Raw genomic sequence first — 14315 nt, forward strand, 5'->3', positions numbered from 1 at the left:
GCTGAGCGGGAGCTGTGCTTCCTCAGAGGTAGGGAGGCGAGCAGGCCAGAGGTGGATGAACGCAGTGCCCTTGTTTGGGTGTAGGGCCTGATCAGAGCCTGAAGGTACGGAGGTGCTGTTCCCCTCACAGCTCCGTAGGCAAGCAGCATGGACTTGTAGCGGATGCGAGCTTCAACTGGAAGCCAGTGGAGAGAGCGGAGGAGCGGGGTGACGTGAGAGAACTTGGGAAGGTTGAACACCAGACGGGCTGCGGCGTTCTGGATGAGTTGTAGGGGTTTAATGGCACAGGCAGGGAGCCCAGCCAACAGCGAGTTGCAGTAATCCAGACGGGAGATGACAAGTGCCTGGACTAGGACCTGCGTCGCTTCCTGTGTGAGGCAGGGTCGAACTCTGCGAATGTTGTAGAGCATGAACCTACAGGATCGGGTCACCGCCTTGATGTTAGTGGAGAACGGCAGGGTGTTGTCCAGGGTCACGCCAAGGTTCTTAGCACTCTGGGAGGAGGACACAAGGGAGTTGTCAACCGTGATGGCGAGATCATGGAACGGGCAGTCCTTCCCTGGGAGGAGGAGCAGCTCCGTCTTGCCGAGGTTCAGCTTGAGGTGGTGAGCCGTCATCCACACTGATATGTCTGCCAGACATGCAGAGATGCGATTCGCCACCTGGTTATCAGAAGGGGGAAAGGAGAAGATTAATTGTGTGTCGTCTGCGTAGCAATGATAGGAGAGACCATGTGAGGATATGACCGAGCCAAGTGACTTGGTGTATATTGAGAATAGGAGAGGGCCTAGAACAGAGCCCTGGGGGACACCAGTGGTGAGAGCACGTGGTGCGGAGACAGATTCTCGCCACGCCACCTGGTAGGAGCGACCTGTCAGGTAGGACGCAATCCAAGCGTGGGCCGCGCCGGAGATGCCCAGCTCGGAGAGGGTGGAGAGGAGGATCTGATGGTTCACGGTATCAAAGGCAGCAGATAGGTCTAGAAGGATGAGAGCAGAGGAGAGAGAGTTAGCTTTAGCAGTGCGGAGAGCCTCCGTGACACAGAGAAGAGCAGTCTCAGTTGAATGCCCAGTCTTGAAACCTGACTGATTAGGATCAAGAAGGTCATTCTGAGAGAGATAGCAGGAGAGCTGGCCAAGGACGGCACGTTCAAGAGTTTTGGAGAGAAAAGAAAGAAGGGATACTGGTCTGTAGTTGTTGATATCGGAGGGATCGAGTGTAGGTTTTTTCAGAATGGGTGCAACTCTCGCTCTCTTGAAGACGGAAGGGACGTAGCCAGCGGTCAAGGATGAGTTGATGAGCGAGGTGAGGTAGGGGAGAAGGTCTCCGGAAATGGTCTGGAGAAGAGAGGGGATAGGGTCAAGTGGGCAGGTTGTTGGGCGGCCGGCCGTCACGAGACGCGAGATTTCATCTGGAGAGAGGGGAGAAAGAGGTCAAAGCACAGGGTAGGGCAGTGTGAGCAGGACCAGCGGTGTCGTTTGGCTTAGCAAACGAGGATCGGATGTCATCAGCCTTCTTTTCAAAATGGTTGACGAAGTCATCCGCAGAGAGAGAGGAGGGGGGGGGGGGAGGATTCAGGAGGGAGGAGAAGGTAGCAAAGAGCTTCCTAGGGTTAGAGGCAGATGCTTGGAATTTAGAGTGGTAGAAAGTGGCTTTAGCAGCAGAGACAGAAGAGGAAAATGTAGAGAGGAGGGCGTGAAAGGATGCCAGGTCCGCAGGGAGGCGAGTTTTCCTCCATTTCCGCTCGGCTGCCCGGAGCCCTGTTCTGTGAGCTCGCAGTGAGTCGTCGAGCCACGGCGCAGGAGTGGAGGACCGAGCCGGCCTGGAGGATAGGGGACAGAGAAAATCGAAGGATGCAGAAAGGGAGGAGAGGAGGGTTGAGGAGGCAGAATCAGGAGATAGGTTGGAGAAGGTTTGAGCAGAGGGAAGAGATGATGGGATGGAAGAGGAGAGAGTAGCGGGAGAGAGAGAGCGAAGGTTGGGACGGCGCAATACCATCCGAGTAGGGGCAGAGTGAGAAGTGTTGGATGAGAGCGAGAGGGAAAAGGATACAAGGTAGTGGTCGGAGACTTGGAGGGGAGTTGCAATGAGATTAGTGGAAGAACAGCATCTAGTAAAGATGAGGTCAAGCGTATTGCCTGCCTTGTGAGTAGGGGGGAAGGTGAGAGGGTGAGGTCAAAGGAGGAGAGGAGTGGAAAGAAGGAGGCAGAGAGGAATGAGTCAAAGGTAGACGTGGGGAGGTTAAAGTCACCCAGAACTGTGAGAGGTGAGCCATCCTCAGGGAAGGAACTTATCAAGCTCATTGATGAACTCTCCAAGGGAACCTGGAGGGCGATAAATGATAAGGATGTTAAGCTTGAAAGGGCTGGTAACTGTGACAGCATGGAATTCAAATGAGGAGATAGACAGATGGGTCAGGGGAGAAAGAGAGAATGTCCACTTGGGAGAGATGAGGATTCCAGTGCCACCACCCCGCTGGCTCGATGCTCTAGGGGTATGCGAGAACACGTAGGCAGACGAGGAGAGAGCAGTAGGAGTAGCAGTGTTATCTGTGGTAATCCATGTTTCCGTCAGCGCCAGGAAGTCTAGGGACTGGAGGGTAGCATAGGCTGAGATGAACTCAGCCTTGTTGGCCGCAGACCGGCAGTTCCAGAGGCTGCCGGAGACCTGGAACTCCACGTGGGTCGTGCGCGCTGGGACCACCAGGTTAGAGTGGCAGCGGTCACGCGGTGTGAAGCGTTTGTATGGCCTGTGCAGAGGGGAGAGAACAGGGATAGCCAGACACATAGTTGACAAGCTACAGAAGAGGCTACGCTAATGCAAAGGAGATTGGAATGACAAGTGGACTACACGTCTCGAATGTTCAGAAAGTTAAGCTTACGTTGCGAAAATCTTATTGACGAAAGTGATGAAAATGCTAGCTAACTAACACAACACTACACTAATCAAGTCGTTCCGTTGTAATGTAATAGTTTCTACAGTGCTGCTAGTAGGTAGAGGTTGGCTATTATACAAAAGCAACTTTGTAGCTAGCTAACATAACATAACACTAATCAAGACGTTCCTTTGTAATGTATTTAGTTTCTACAATGCTGCTCGTCGGTAATAGTTGGCTGGGTATGGAACAATGGCGTCGCGGGGGACGGAAATAGCTGGCTAGCTAACCTAGCTATTACTAAACTTCACAATTATCAAGCTATGACAAAGACAGCTATGTAGCTAGCTAGCTAACACTGCACTAGTCAAATCGTTCCGTTGTAATGTATTAGTAATTACAGCGCTGCTAGTCGGTAGCGGTTGGCTAGCTAGAGGTGTTGACTAGTTAGCAGCTAGCAGGCAGCAGTGTTGACTACGTTAGGAGGACGAAAAAATAGCTGGCCTCGATAATTACTCTAATTACTCTAAACTACACAATTATCTTTGATAGCTAAGAAAAAAATTGTTCAGATCAAACAAACCAAAACGTTGTAATGTAAAGAAGTGTAATATTACCTGTGGAGCGAAGCGAAATGCGACTGCTCGCTCCGGACCGGACCATCAGCAAACCACTCGCCCACATGACACCATACACGCCATCTGCCTGGTACAGTTGAAATCGGGATTCATCCATGAAGAGCACACTTCTCCAGCGTGCCAGTGGCCATCGAAGGTGAGCATTTGCCCACTAAAGTCGGCGACGGCACCGAACTGCAGTCAGGTCAAGACCCTGGTGAGGATGACAAGCACGCCGATGAGGCCGCTTATGGTAGAGAAATTAACATTACATTCTCTGGCAACAGCTCTGGTGGACATTCCTGCAGTCAGCATGCCAATTACGCACTCCCTCAAAACTTGAGACATCTGTGTTATTGTGTGACAAAACTGTACAATTTAGATTGCGTGGCCTTTTTATTTTCCCTAGCACGCTGCATTTGTGTAATGTTCATGCTGTTTAATCAGCTTCTTGATATGCTGCACCTGTCAAGGGATGGATTATCTTGGCAAAGGAGAAATGCTCACACGTGTAAACAAATTTGTGCACGGAATTTGAGAGAAATAAGCTTTTTGTGCGCATGGAACATTTCTGGGATCTTTATTTCAGCTAGTTAAACATGGGACCAACACTTTACATGTTGCGTTTTATATTTATTGTGTGTGTGTGTGTGTGTGTGTGTGTGTGTGTGTATACAGCTCTGGTATATGTATATATTTTTTTTAATATATTTTCAATTGTGGGATAATTTCAATCAGTCAGCAGGTAAATGTCCCTTTCTGGGGGTGGGGGGCTCCACTCAACGGTATATGGAAACGTGCCAGATTGCCCTTTCTTAATGACATTTTTTGGGTGGGTTGATTTCTGAATGTCGGCTCTCCCTCCCTCACATCTATATCGGGCACACGCATGAAGTATGTACATGCCCCCTTTTCTCTTTCCCTCTCTCGCTTTCACATATGCGCACACACACTCTCTAAGTCTGCCCCTGCAACCATGACTTGTGGATGCGTGCATGTATGTCTCACATTTTGAGGGTGTTTTTTAAATGTGCATATGTTAGAGCGAGTAGAGGAAGGGATTTCGTGTACGTACTGCATCCGCTTGCCCGTTATCGAGAGGTGAGGGAGGGAGAACTGACATTCGAAAGCCAACCCACCGAAAATGCACGCTGCTGCGTGCTAGCGCAGGCTAACGCTCACCACTCACCCTCTGAAAAGCAGGCAAAGTTTCCATGTTTAATGTGCAACGGATAGAGCGAGCGAGAGGGGCGGAATGTGCTGACGCAGTGTTTTTTTGTTGTCTTAACTCCCCAAATTAATAATCAGTGCGGTTTATCCGTGCACTGCCAGGAGCAGGAGGCTGCCAAGCTCTGGCCTCGCGAGCGGTGGGCCCGAAAAGGAGGCCCTGGCAGCCCGCCACAGAGCTTTTGCTTGTTCAGGATTTTTGATTCAATCCTTTATTGTGCTCCACTCAGGCAAAGGGCCAAGGCGAAACAAACGCAGAGAAATGACTGGAGGGATGGAAAAAGGAGAGGGAAAATAAAAAGGGAAATGGGATTTTTTTCTCTCTCTTTTGCCTCGCTCTGTTGCCCTTCCCTCTCTTTCTCTCTTCCCTCTCTCCTTTCCCTTTATTTGTATATATTTGTAAAAAATTGATTTAACCTTAAACTAGGCAAGTCAAGCATAGAGGGAAAGGAGAGGTCTTCATTTATCCCCATCTCCTTTCCCTCTATCACCCTCGCTCTCTCTCTATCTCTCCCTCTCTTTCTCCCGCTGTGACTGAAAACATTTTTGGTTTACTGTATGGCGAGGGTGAAAAGTCAACTGTGGTTTTGTGTTGTCTTTCTTCCCCTTTGTCTCAATGGCAAATTGCTTCTCTATGAGTATTTGTATTTTTAACAGTGTAAAAGTAATGTATAAGACAATAGTCTTGTTGGCTGCCTCCCAACTGCTGTTTATGGGCTATGTGGTCTTTCTTGATCAAATATGAAATGAAAAGCACATGCATTGTAAAGGACAAGAAATAGTCTGGTCGTGCTCCTCTGTCAATGGAGGCCTCCTGGAGATCAGTTTTAAGGTCTTGTCAGAAAATGTAACCATCATATATGTGTTGTTTCAGCTGTCTCTCTTCTGGATTTGACCGAGCAGTTCACACCGCCCGAAACGGCTCCCCATACCCTGGTGAACCTAGTGGAGGCCATTGAGAAGAAAGGTGGGCATAATGCAACACACAGCACCATAAACATGCATACACAGTAAACATAAATAGTAGTGGCCATTCAGAGGAGAGATACTATGGGAATGCAATAAATGACTGATTTGGTTTTGGAGTGTCTGATACCTCCACAGACTGCACTGCACGTTACCCTGTTGTGTTTATTTGTCGCTGACAGATTTATTCTCACCTGTGCGCTGATAGTGCCATGCAGTGATGCAGGACAGGGGGCTACATTCACACTGCATTATGGAGGAGGTCTTCATTCACAGTTTCTCTCTTTTACACATTCAACACACACACACACACACACACACTTCCTCCCACTCTAACCAATTCCACAACATTGTGTGAAATATACATATTTTAGACAGACGTGTCAATTTCACGGTTCGGGCCATAGTGTAAATGACACATTTTCATTTACATCACACATTCAACAATTCCACTCTTTCGTGAACACATTCAGCCCTACATTGGGCTCCGGTCAAAAGTAGTGCACTATATAAGGAAAAGGGTGCCTTGTGGTATGCAGGCTGAAATACTTCCTGTAACCTTTTCTTCCACACAGGTTGCACAGATTGGTCTCTTCCTGTGTCCTGCATCATAGCTCCCCGGAGTATTCATAATCACATCCCTAGTAGGGATGGGCATGAGTAATCAAGTCCTCGAACTGACGTCAAAACTCAATCTTTTACCAGAGATTTAAAAATAATAATAATAATAACCTAATACTGTAAAACTATTTGGTCGAAATGTTGTCTTTAAAACAACGTTAATTTGCTTTGACTCTGATGTTCCATTTGTACGTGCGCATTTGCGGGCTCCTTAAATTTCCTTTCGTGTCTCACTCAATTGCATTCTGACCGCTCCCTCTACACACGCGTGCTGAGCGCGCCTACAGAAATAAATGCCCATAAAAACGTATCTGATAGGATACACAAGCTATATTCCTTGCCAAATGACGACAGTTGTTAAACAAATTCTAAATGGACTGGTTGACTAAAGTAGGGAAATATGTGTTCCAACAATGACCTGCAGTTTTGGAATAATTGTCATTTTCCGTTTAGGCTACTTTGCTGTTGTCACTGGTTACCCCAGCCACAAAGTCAAAATTGGCTATATCGTAAAAATTCATGAAAACTAACATTTGCTTTTTGGTCTAAATTGAAGGTAGGGGCTAGGCATAAGGTCACCGGTGTGGTTAGGGTTGACGGTTAGGTTTAAAATCAGATTTTAAGAAATTGTAGAAACAGGCCGGGGTTATGATTTTGTAGCTGTGGTAACTAACGTTAGTGATGACCGTACTTTGCGTGCTGCTAGTGACATTTTGAATTGGTTCGACTCGGCTATTACCCCGTAAACATAGACTGGTTCCACACTGAAAATAGGCAACAACATTAGTTTGATAAAGACGGAGCGTATTTTCAAAAGAATCCTGGCCATAATTCATCCCCATGCAGTGTTAAATGTAGAAAAAATCCAAGGAACATGCATCATAAACTAAATCGAACGTCTGTATATCGAAAAGATGACCGATTTTTGTTTTGTAACCCTGAAAAAATTTATATCAACTACCAAATTGAGCCACGTTTCAAATGCGCACTCTTTGAGAATAACTGTTCCAGACATGAGATGCGAATCCCACTTTACTGTCTTATTTTATTTTACATAATGTTTTTTTAATCATAAAATAGGTGTTTTGATTGTAATAAGGCTCTGTAAATAGGAGCTACATTATCAAAACAAGGCTATGCCATTGCTCAGCAAAAGGATTCTACAAGCAAGTGCCACACTGCTGAGGTTACTACTTTTTTGAAGATTGTTTTCCACGATATAATATAACCAGTTGATATTAGTTTCAATAAATTAATCATAAATGGCAATACTTTTTTTATATAATGAATATGAGTCAATTTAGCAATTAGGGTTTACTATCTGTAATGGTTGTGATACATTAGGTATTGTTGCTCATAATTAGGTACTGTTGGCATATAGATAAATGCACACACTCCAACAGTCCAAAAAGTTAAAATGCCAGACCCTAATCCCTAGGGTCTTTACATTTAATGTGACCATCTGTCTGCGTCTGTCATGCCGAGTCAGGCAGTCATGCATACTATAGAGGGGCTTGTTTTTAGAAGGCTGATGAGCTATTGTCCTCGATTCGTCTGCAGGTCTGGACTGCAAGACACTGTACAGGACACCCGTGGCATCCTCCAACTCGGAGAGCCCAACGGAGAGCTGGAGAGGTGGTGAGTTACTCCCGTCACGCTCCAGCTGTATCTGTCCTGTTACAATTATTAGTATAGTAATGCTCGAAGTCAAGTGTTTTGAATGAGTGTTAAATTCGTGGGGGGTGAGTTATCTTATTAGACTTCAACTGTAGTAGAAGGCCATTGTATATCCAATTTGCGGTAACAACACTTTGTACAACCTTTATAAATAATACATGTATACCTTTTCTCAAACCCATAGTGCATGATAAGACTTGCTACACTATTAGCATATAAATGTAGGTGTATCATGCACGTAATGCATTCAAAATGCTCCCATTGCTTTTTCCGTGTGGCAAATCTGGCTGAATGAAATGCAGCTGGCCGGACCCACTGACTCTCTTTCTCTTTCTTTCTTTCTCTCTCTCTCTCTCTCTCTCTCTTTCTTTCTTTCTTTCTTTCTTTCTTTCTTTCTTTCTTTCTTTCTTTCTTTCTCTCTCTCTCTCTCTTTCTCTCTCTCTCTCTCTCTCTTTCTCTCTCTCTCTCTCTCTTTCTCTCTCTCTCTCTCTCTCTCTCTCTCTCTCTTTCTCTCTCTCTCTTTCTCTCTTTCTCTCTTTCTCTCTTTCTCTCTTTCTCTCTCTCTCTCTCTCTCTCTCTCTCTTTCTCTCTTTCTCTCTTTCTCTCTTTCTCTCTCTTTCTCTCTCTTTCTCTCTCTTTCTCTCTCTTTCTCTCTTTCTCTCTTTCTCTCTTTCTCTCTCTCTTTCTCTCTTTCTCTCTTTCTCTCTTTCTCTCTTTCTCTCTCTCTCTTTCTCTCTCTCTCTTTCTCTCTCTCTCTCTCTCTCTCTCTCTCTCTCTTCTCTCTCTCTCTCTCTCTCTCTCTCTCTCTCTCTCTCTCTCTCTCTCTCTCTCTCTCTCTCTCTCTCTCTCTCTCTCTCTCTAGAGGTGGAGTCGGGTAGTGACGTGGGCGCCTTGTCGGAGTGTGTGGTCCGCTACCTGAGGGAGCTGCCGTCCCCCGTCATCCCCCCCGGTGTTTACCCAGACCTGCAGGCTGCGCTGCAGCACGGCGCCGCAGGTACATGCCACATTTCACTGACCCCTGCTTGTGCGCCACCGTCCCATCCCAGACGATACAGACCTAGGCTATAGAAAGTCACAGAATCGCATGAAGCTGATTGTGTGGCGTGTCAATCGCGTGCCCCCCTCCTGCCTGCGAGAATAAGCCAGTAGTGGAGTGCTAGGGATGAGCTAGTCACAGGCATCCCAAAAATGTTGTAACTTATAAAGCTACCCTGGTCCCTGGGGGTGTCAGGGACTTTGTGTGTGTGTGTATGCTGAGAGCGAGTTCCTTTTTGTGTGTTCACACTTGCTTGTGTGAGTGAGGGAGTAAGGGGCTGTGGTAACGTGTGGTCTGCCTCCTCTCACAGACGTGGTGGCAAGCAGCAGCAGCGGAGGCAGGGAGCTGAGCCTGGTCCTGGAGAGGGCCACCAGTGTGCCCCTGCACCATCGCCTCACCCTGCAGTACCTGCTCACACACCTGGGCAAGGTGGGCCAGGGCTCCCAGCTCAACGGCCTGGACCCTCACACCCTGGGCCTGGTCTTTGGGCCGCTGCTGATCCGGCCCAGCTCTGCCACTGGGTGAGTAGGACAATACATGATTTAACATCTAAGGATAAATGAGCTAAGTATTCACACCCCTTTGTAATACTTTGTAGAATTACCTTTTGGCAGCGATTACAGCAATTTGGAATTTCCAACACATTAATTTTTCTTATAAAAACAAGAAGTCAGTCTTTGTTGGTTGTTGTTTTTCCAATGTTCTAACGCCGCATTCACACCACCCAGACATATGCCAACAAACAACAGAGTTGGGTCAGTGTACTCCGCTCGTCTGTGTTGGTTGCCATTTTGTTGGGTAATATTTTGTCCGATTCGGCATGTTCAATCAGTGTTTGGTGTCAGGAATGGGAGTATTGTGTGAGCAGTGCGCAAGCATCTTAATGGATTGCATTCATACTGTATAAACCGTTGCTTTTCACTAGTTCTCAAATTGCTTTATATTGTATTGGAGTAACTAACCTCAAACCCCACCCTTGTGATGCACAGCAGCCATTTTGTGTCAGATTGCATAGTTACCACACAGCTAGTGAATATCCTACCACACTACCACATAGCTAGTGATATCCTCTTGAGATGGACAAGTGAGGGCTCCAATGGCACTGGATTAGTGGAAGAACATGTGATTGTTAGTGCTCTCTCCCTCGTGTGACTTTAGAGGAAATCCCTAACGCTAAAAGCTGTTATTACAGACTGCAGCTGAGTACTTTTCCCCTGCCGGCTCAGCACCATGTGTTTGAATGACCTGCCGCTGACTGAACATCTTATGACTATGTGTCTTACTCCCTGCTGTTGTTGATTGACAGGTGGGAGGTGGGGGAGGAGTTCCCTGCACTAGCGCTGGAGAGGCTGCTGATGGAGAGGGCCATGGGACAGGAAGTCCCGCCCCCTGGTATGTATGGGTAGATACAGTGCTTTAAATTGGAGGGCTCAATAGAAATTAATATAGAACCTGGACTGGATGGAAATAGTGTTTTTTTTAGAATGGTTTGCACAGAATAATGGATTGTACTATTTACTGTGCATAACTTAGTGCTGATTTGTACAGACCAATAAGCACACACGAAACATCCCCAACTAAAGATGATTTGGCTTGTGTGTCAGGATCTGTATGTGTAAATGAGACTTTTTCTATTGAAAATCTCTTGTGATGTTTGCTTGTCCAAAACATTTTAATCTAATGGGGTTTTCGGTTGTATCCGTGTGTTTTGTATAGCTCTACCAGTCAAGCCAATGAAGGCCAAAACCACGACTCCAGCCATGACTGAGACTCACATACTGAGTGATTCCGAGTGGTACTGGGGGGAAATCTCCAGGTAAAGAGCCACTCGTGTATCAATAACATTTCTAAATCTTCAATTAAATAATTTACTACATCAACAAAATAGTTTTGGCTCCCAAGTTTTCTGAGGGGGGAAAAAACACTTTATTTTTTATTGTTAGACATAAAAGAAACTGTGTTAAAACAACAGCAAATCAGCTCCAAGTGATTTTAATAAGAGATTGCCTTCGGAAATTATTCAGACCCCTTGACTTTTTCCACATTTTGTTAGGTTACAGCCTTCTAAAATAGTTTTTTTTCCTCATCAATCTACACACAATACCCCATAATGACAAAGCAAAAACAGGTTTTTAGAAATGCTTGCAAATGTATTAAAAATCAAACAGAAATACCTTAGTTACATAAGTATTCAGACCATATGCTATGACACCTGAAAATGAGCTCAGGTGCATCCTGTTTCCAAATGTATTTAATATTAAAACGGAACTATTACATTTACATAAGTATTCAGACACTTTACTCAGTACTTTGTTGAAGCATCTTTGGCAGTGATTACAGTCTCGAGTCTTCTTGGGTATGACGCTACAAGCTTGGCACACCTGTATTTGGGAAGTTTCTCCTATTTCTTCTCTGCAGATCCTCTCAAGCTCTGTCAGGTGGGACGGGGAGCGTCACTGCACAGCTAATTTCAGGTCTCTCCAGAGATGTTCGATCAGGTGAAGTCCGGGCTCTAGCTGGGCCACTCAAGGACATTCAGAGACTTATCCCGAAGCCACTCCTGCCTTGTCTTGGGTGTGTGCTTAGGGTTGTTGTCCTATTGGAAGGTGAACCTTCGCCCCAGTCTGAGGTCCTGAGTGCTCTGGAGCAGGTTTTCAGCAAGGATCTCTCTGTACTTTGCGCCGTTCATCTTTGCCTTGATCCTGACTAGTCACCCAGTCCCTGCCGCTGAAAAACATCCCCACAGCATGATTCTGCCACCACCATGCTTCACAGTAGGGATGGTGCCAGGTTTCCTCCAGATGTGACCCCTGTCATTCAGGCCAAAGAGTTCAATCTTGGTTTCCTCAGACCAGAGAATCTTGTTTCTCATTGTCTGAGAGTCTTTAGGTGCTTTTTGTCAAACTGCAAGTTGGCTGTCATTTGTCTTTTACTGGGTGGCTTCCGTCTGGCCACTTTACCATAAAGGCCTGATTGGTGGAGTGTTGCAGAGATGGTTGTGTTTCTGGAAGGTTCTCCCACCTCAGAGGAACTCTGGAGCTCTGTCAGTGACCATCGGGTTCTTTGTCGCCTCCCTGACCAAGGCCCTTCTCCCCCGATTGCTCAGTTTGGCCGGCCAGCTCTAGGAAGAGTCTTGTTGGTTCCAAACTTCTTCCATTTAAGAATGATGGAGGTCACCGTGTTCTTGGGAACCTTCAATGCTGCAGAAATGTTTTGGTACCCTTCCCCAGATCTGTGCCACGACACAATCCTATCTCGGCGCTCTACGGACAATTCCTTCAACCTCATGGCTTGGTTTTCGCTCTGACATGCACTGTCAACTGTGGGACCTTATATAGACAGGTGTGTGCCTTTCCAAATCATGTCCAATCAATTGAATTTACCACAGGTGGACTCCAATGAAGTTGTAGAAACATCTCAATGATGATCAAAAGAAACAGGATCCACCTGAGCTCAATTTTGGGTCTCCTAGCAAAGGGTCTGAATACTTATGTAAATAAGGTATTAATGTTTTACATTTTTTGTATAAATTTGTAAACATTTCTATTAACCTGTTTTTGCTTTGTCATTATGGGGTACTGTGTGTGTATATTGCTGAGGATTTCTATTTGATACAATTTCAAATTAGGCTGTAACGTAACAAAATGGGGAAAAAATCAAGGGGTCTGAATACTTTCCGAAGGCGCTGTATGTGATCATATACAAATGTAAGCAAGGTTTGAAGTGGTTTAATCAAATATTATATCTCTTTGGGTTTCTTGTGTTCAATTTGCAATATATTATTTGTAATTATGTTCCGGACCCCTGACCATCCGCTCAAGAAAAAATCGTCCCGTGGCTGAATGTAGTTGATGATCCCTGGCCTATAGTATTTCTTTATCCAGTAACCATATTTTTGTGTGAATTAAAAGTAAAAACTATTTGTAGATTATGGTATACGATAATCAGCTCTCATGAAACAGACTATTGTCGTCATGTGCTAGTCATTAAGTTGTATTGTGTGTTAAAGTAAAATCTTGCGTAATTTGGTCAGCTGCGTGATTAACTGCTTTGTTCATTCGTGTTAGAAATTGAGAGTTCCGGCAAAAGTTTCCACCCTCTCAAAAGGAAACTCTCAGCCAGAGTCGAGGCAGTTTAAGCACCTCCTTCGCCAAATCCTAATGCGCCCAAATAGCCAGTGACGAAAACCCCAAAATCAAAGCTTCTGTTGCTCGTTATCTCACGCATTCCATTTAGTCCCGGAAGATTCTTTGGTCTACGCGCAGAATCTACCCACGGGAGATTATATTGTAAAGCATGTGGTGCTTTGATGAATTCACAATCCCCTTCAACTGTGCCATTGTGTTTCCAGGGAGGAGGTGAACGAGAAGATGAGAGACACCCCTGACGGGACGTTCATGGTCCGCGACGCCTCCAGCAAACTGGAGGGAGAGTACACCCTGACCCTCAGGTGAGAGGCTACTCCTATTATCAAGTATTACACTATATGTCTTATGTAAAGAGCGGAGGACGGTCAACATTACACATTTACTAAACTTCTGTAAATAGGTGATTCTGAGAGATTTTTTTTTTTTTTTTTTAATCTCCTTTTAGTATGTGGAATGTAGTTTGCTATTGCGATTCTTGGGATCACGTTTGGAAAAAGAGCAAATGGTTAAAAAGTATCTACAGAATGAATCTTAATGAAAGCAACGTCACTTTCGCCGAGATTTCAAATGTATTTCTCGCCATTGCCATTGATTTCGCACCGTTTCTCCACCACAGGAAAGGAGGCAACAACAAGCTGATAAAGATCTGCCACCGGGGCGGTCGCTATGGCTTCTCCGAGCCGCTCACCTTCACCACGGTGGTGGAGCTCATCAACCACTACCGCCACGATTCCCTGGCCCAGTACAACGCCAAGCTGGACACCCGGCTCCTCTACCCCATCTCCAAATACCAACAGGTACCTACTTTACACTACATGTACATTGACAACGACAGACAACTTTACTGGGCATCGAAATTGAACGTTGTCCTATTGCTGGCCTGCCTTTCTAACCTTAGGATTACCACTGCCGCCACAATCTTCTGTAGTCTATACCAGATCCACAGATGCATATTTCAGCCAACTCTGAGATGTATACACACTCCTCGAATTCCAAGACATTGCCGGTTTAGAGTGCAAGTTAGAATGACATTTTCATGGAACGTTTGATTCAGTTCCTGCTCAATTTGTATTGCAGCATCATTGTCTTCCCGCTTGATTGGCTGCTTTGTGAATATTGTCACTGACAATTGGATAACGTTGCTTTCC

The 14315-nt window shown here is 45.7% G+C and overlaps 1 protein-coding gene across 2 annotated transcripts in view; it reads left to right on the top strand.

The window, feature by feature from the left end:
- Nucleotides 1-14315, top strand: part of LOC115156743 (phosphatidylinositol 3-kinase regulatory subunit gamma) — a 68048-nt gene that overhangs the window by 42098 nt on the left and 11635 nt on the right. For both annotated transcript variants that reach the window (XM_029704382.1, XM_029704383.1), the window contains exons 3-10: nt 5594-5686; nt 7867-7944; nt 8846-8977; nt 9330-9540; nt 10326-10411; nt 10736-10835; nt 13371-13469; nt 13784-13964. In XM_029704382.1, coding sequence (XP_029560242.1) covers nt 5594-5686; nt 7867-7944; nt 8846-8977; nt 9330-9540; nt 10326-10411; nt 10736-10835; nt 13371-13469; nt 13784-13964 — 980 coding nt within the window. The remainder of the gene's footprint in view (nt 1-5593; nt 5687-7866; nt 7945-8845; nt 8978-9329; nt 9541-10325; nt 10412-10735; nt 10836-13370; nt 13470-13783; nt 13965-14315) is intronic.

Source organism: Salmo trutta, chromosome 21, assembly GCF_901001165.1.
Source record: "Salmo trutta chromosome 21, fSalTru1.1, whole genome shotgun sequence".
NCBI classification, from domain to species: domain Eukaryota; kingdom Metazoa; phylum Chordata; class Actinopteri; order Salmoniformes; family Salmonidae; genus Salmo; species Salmo trutta.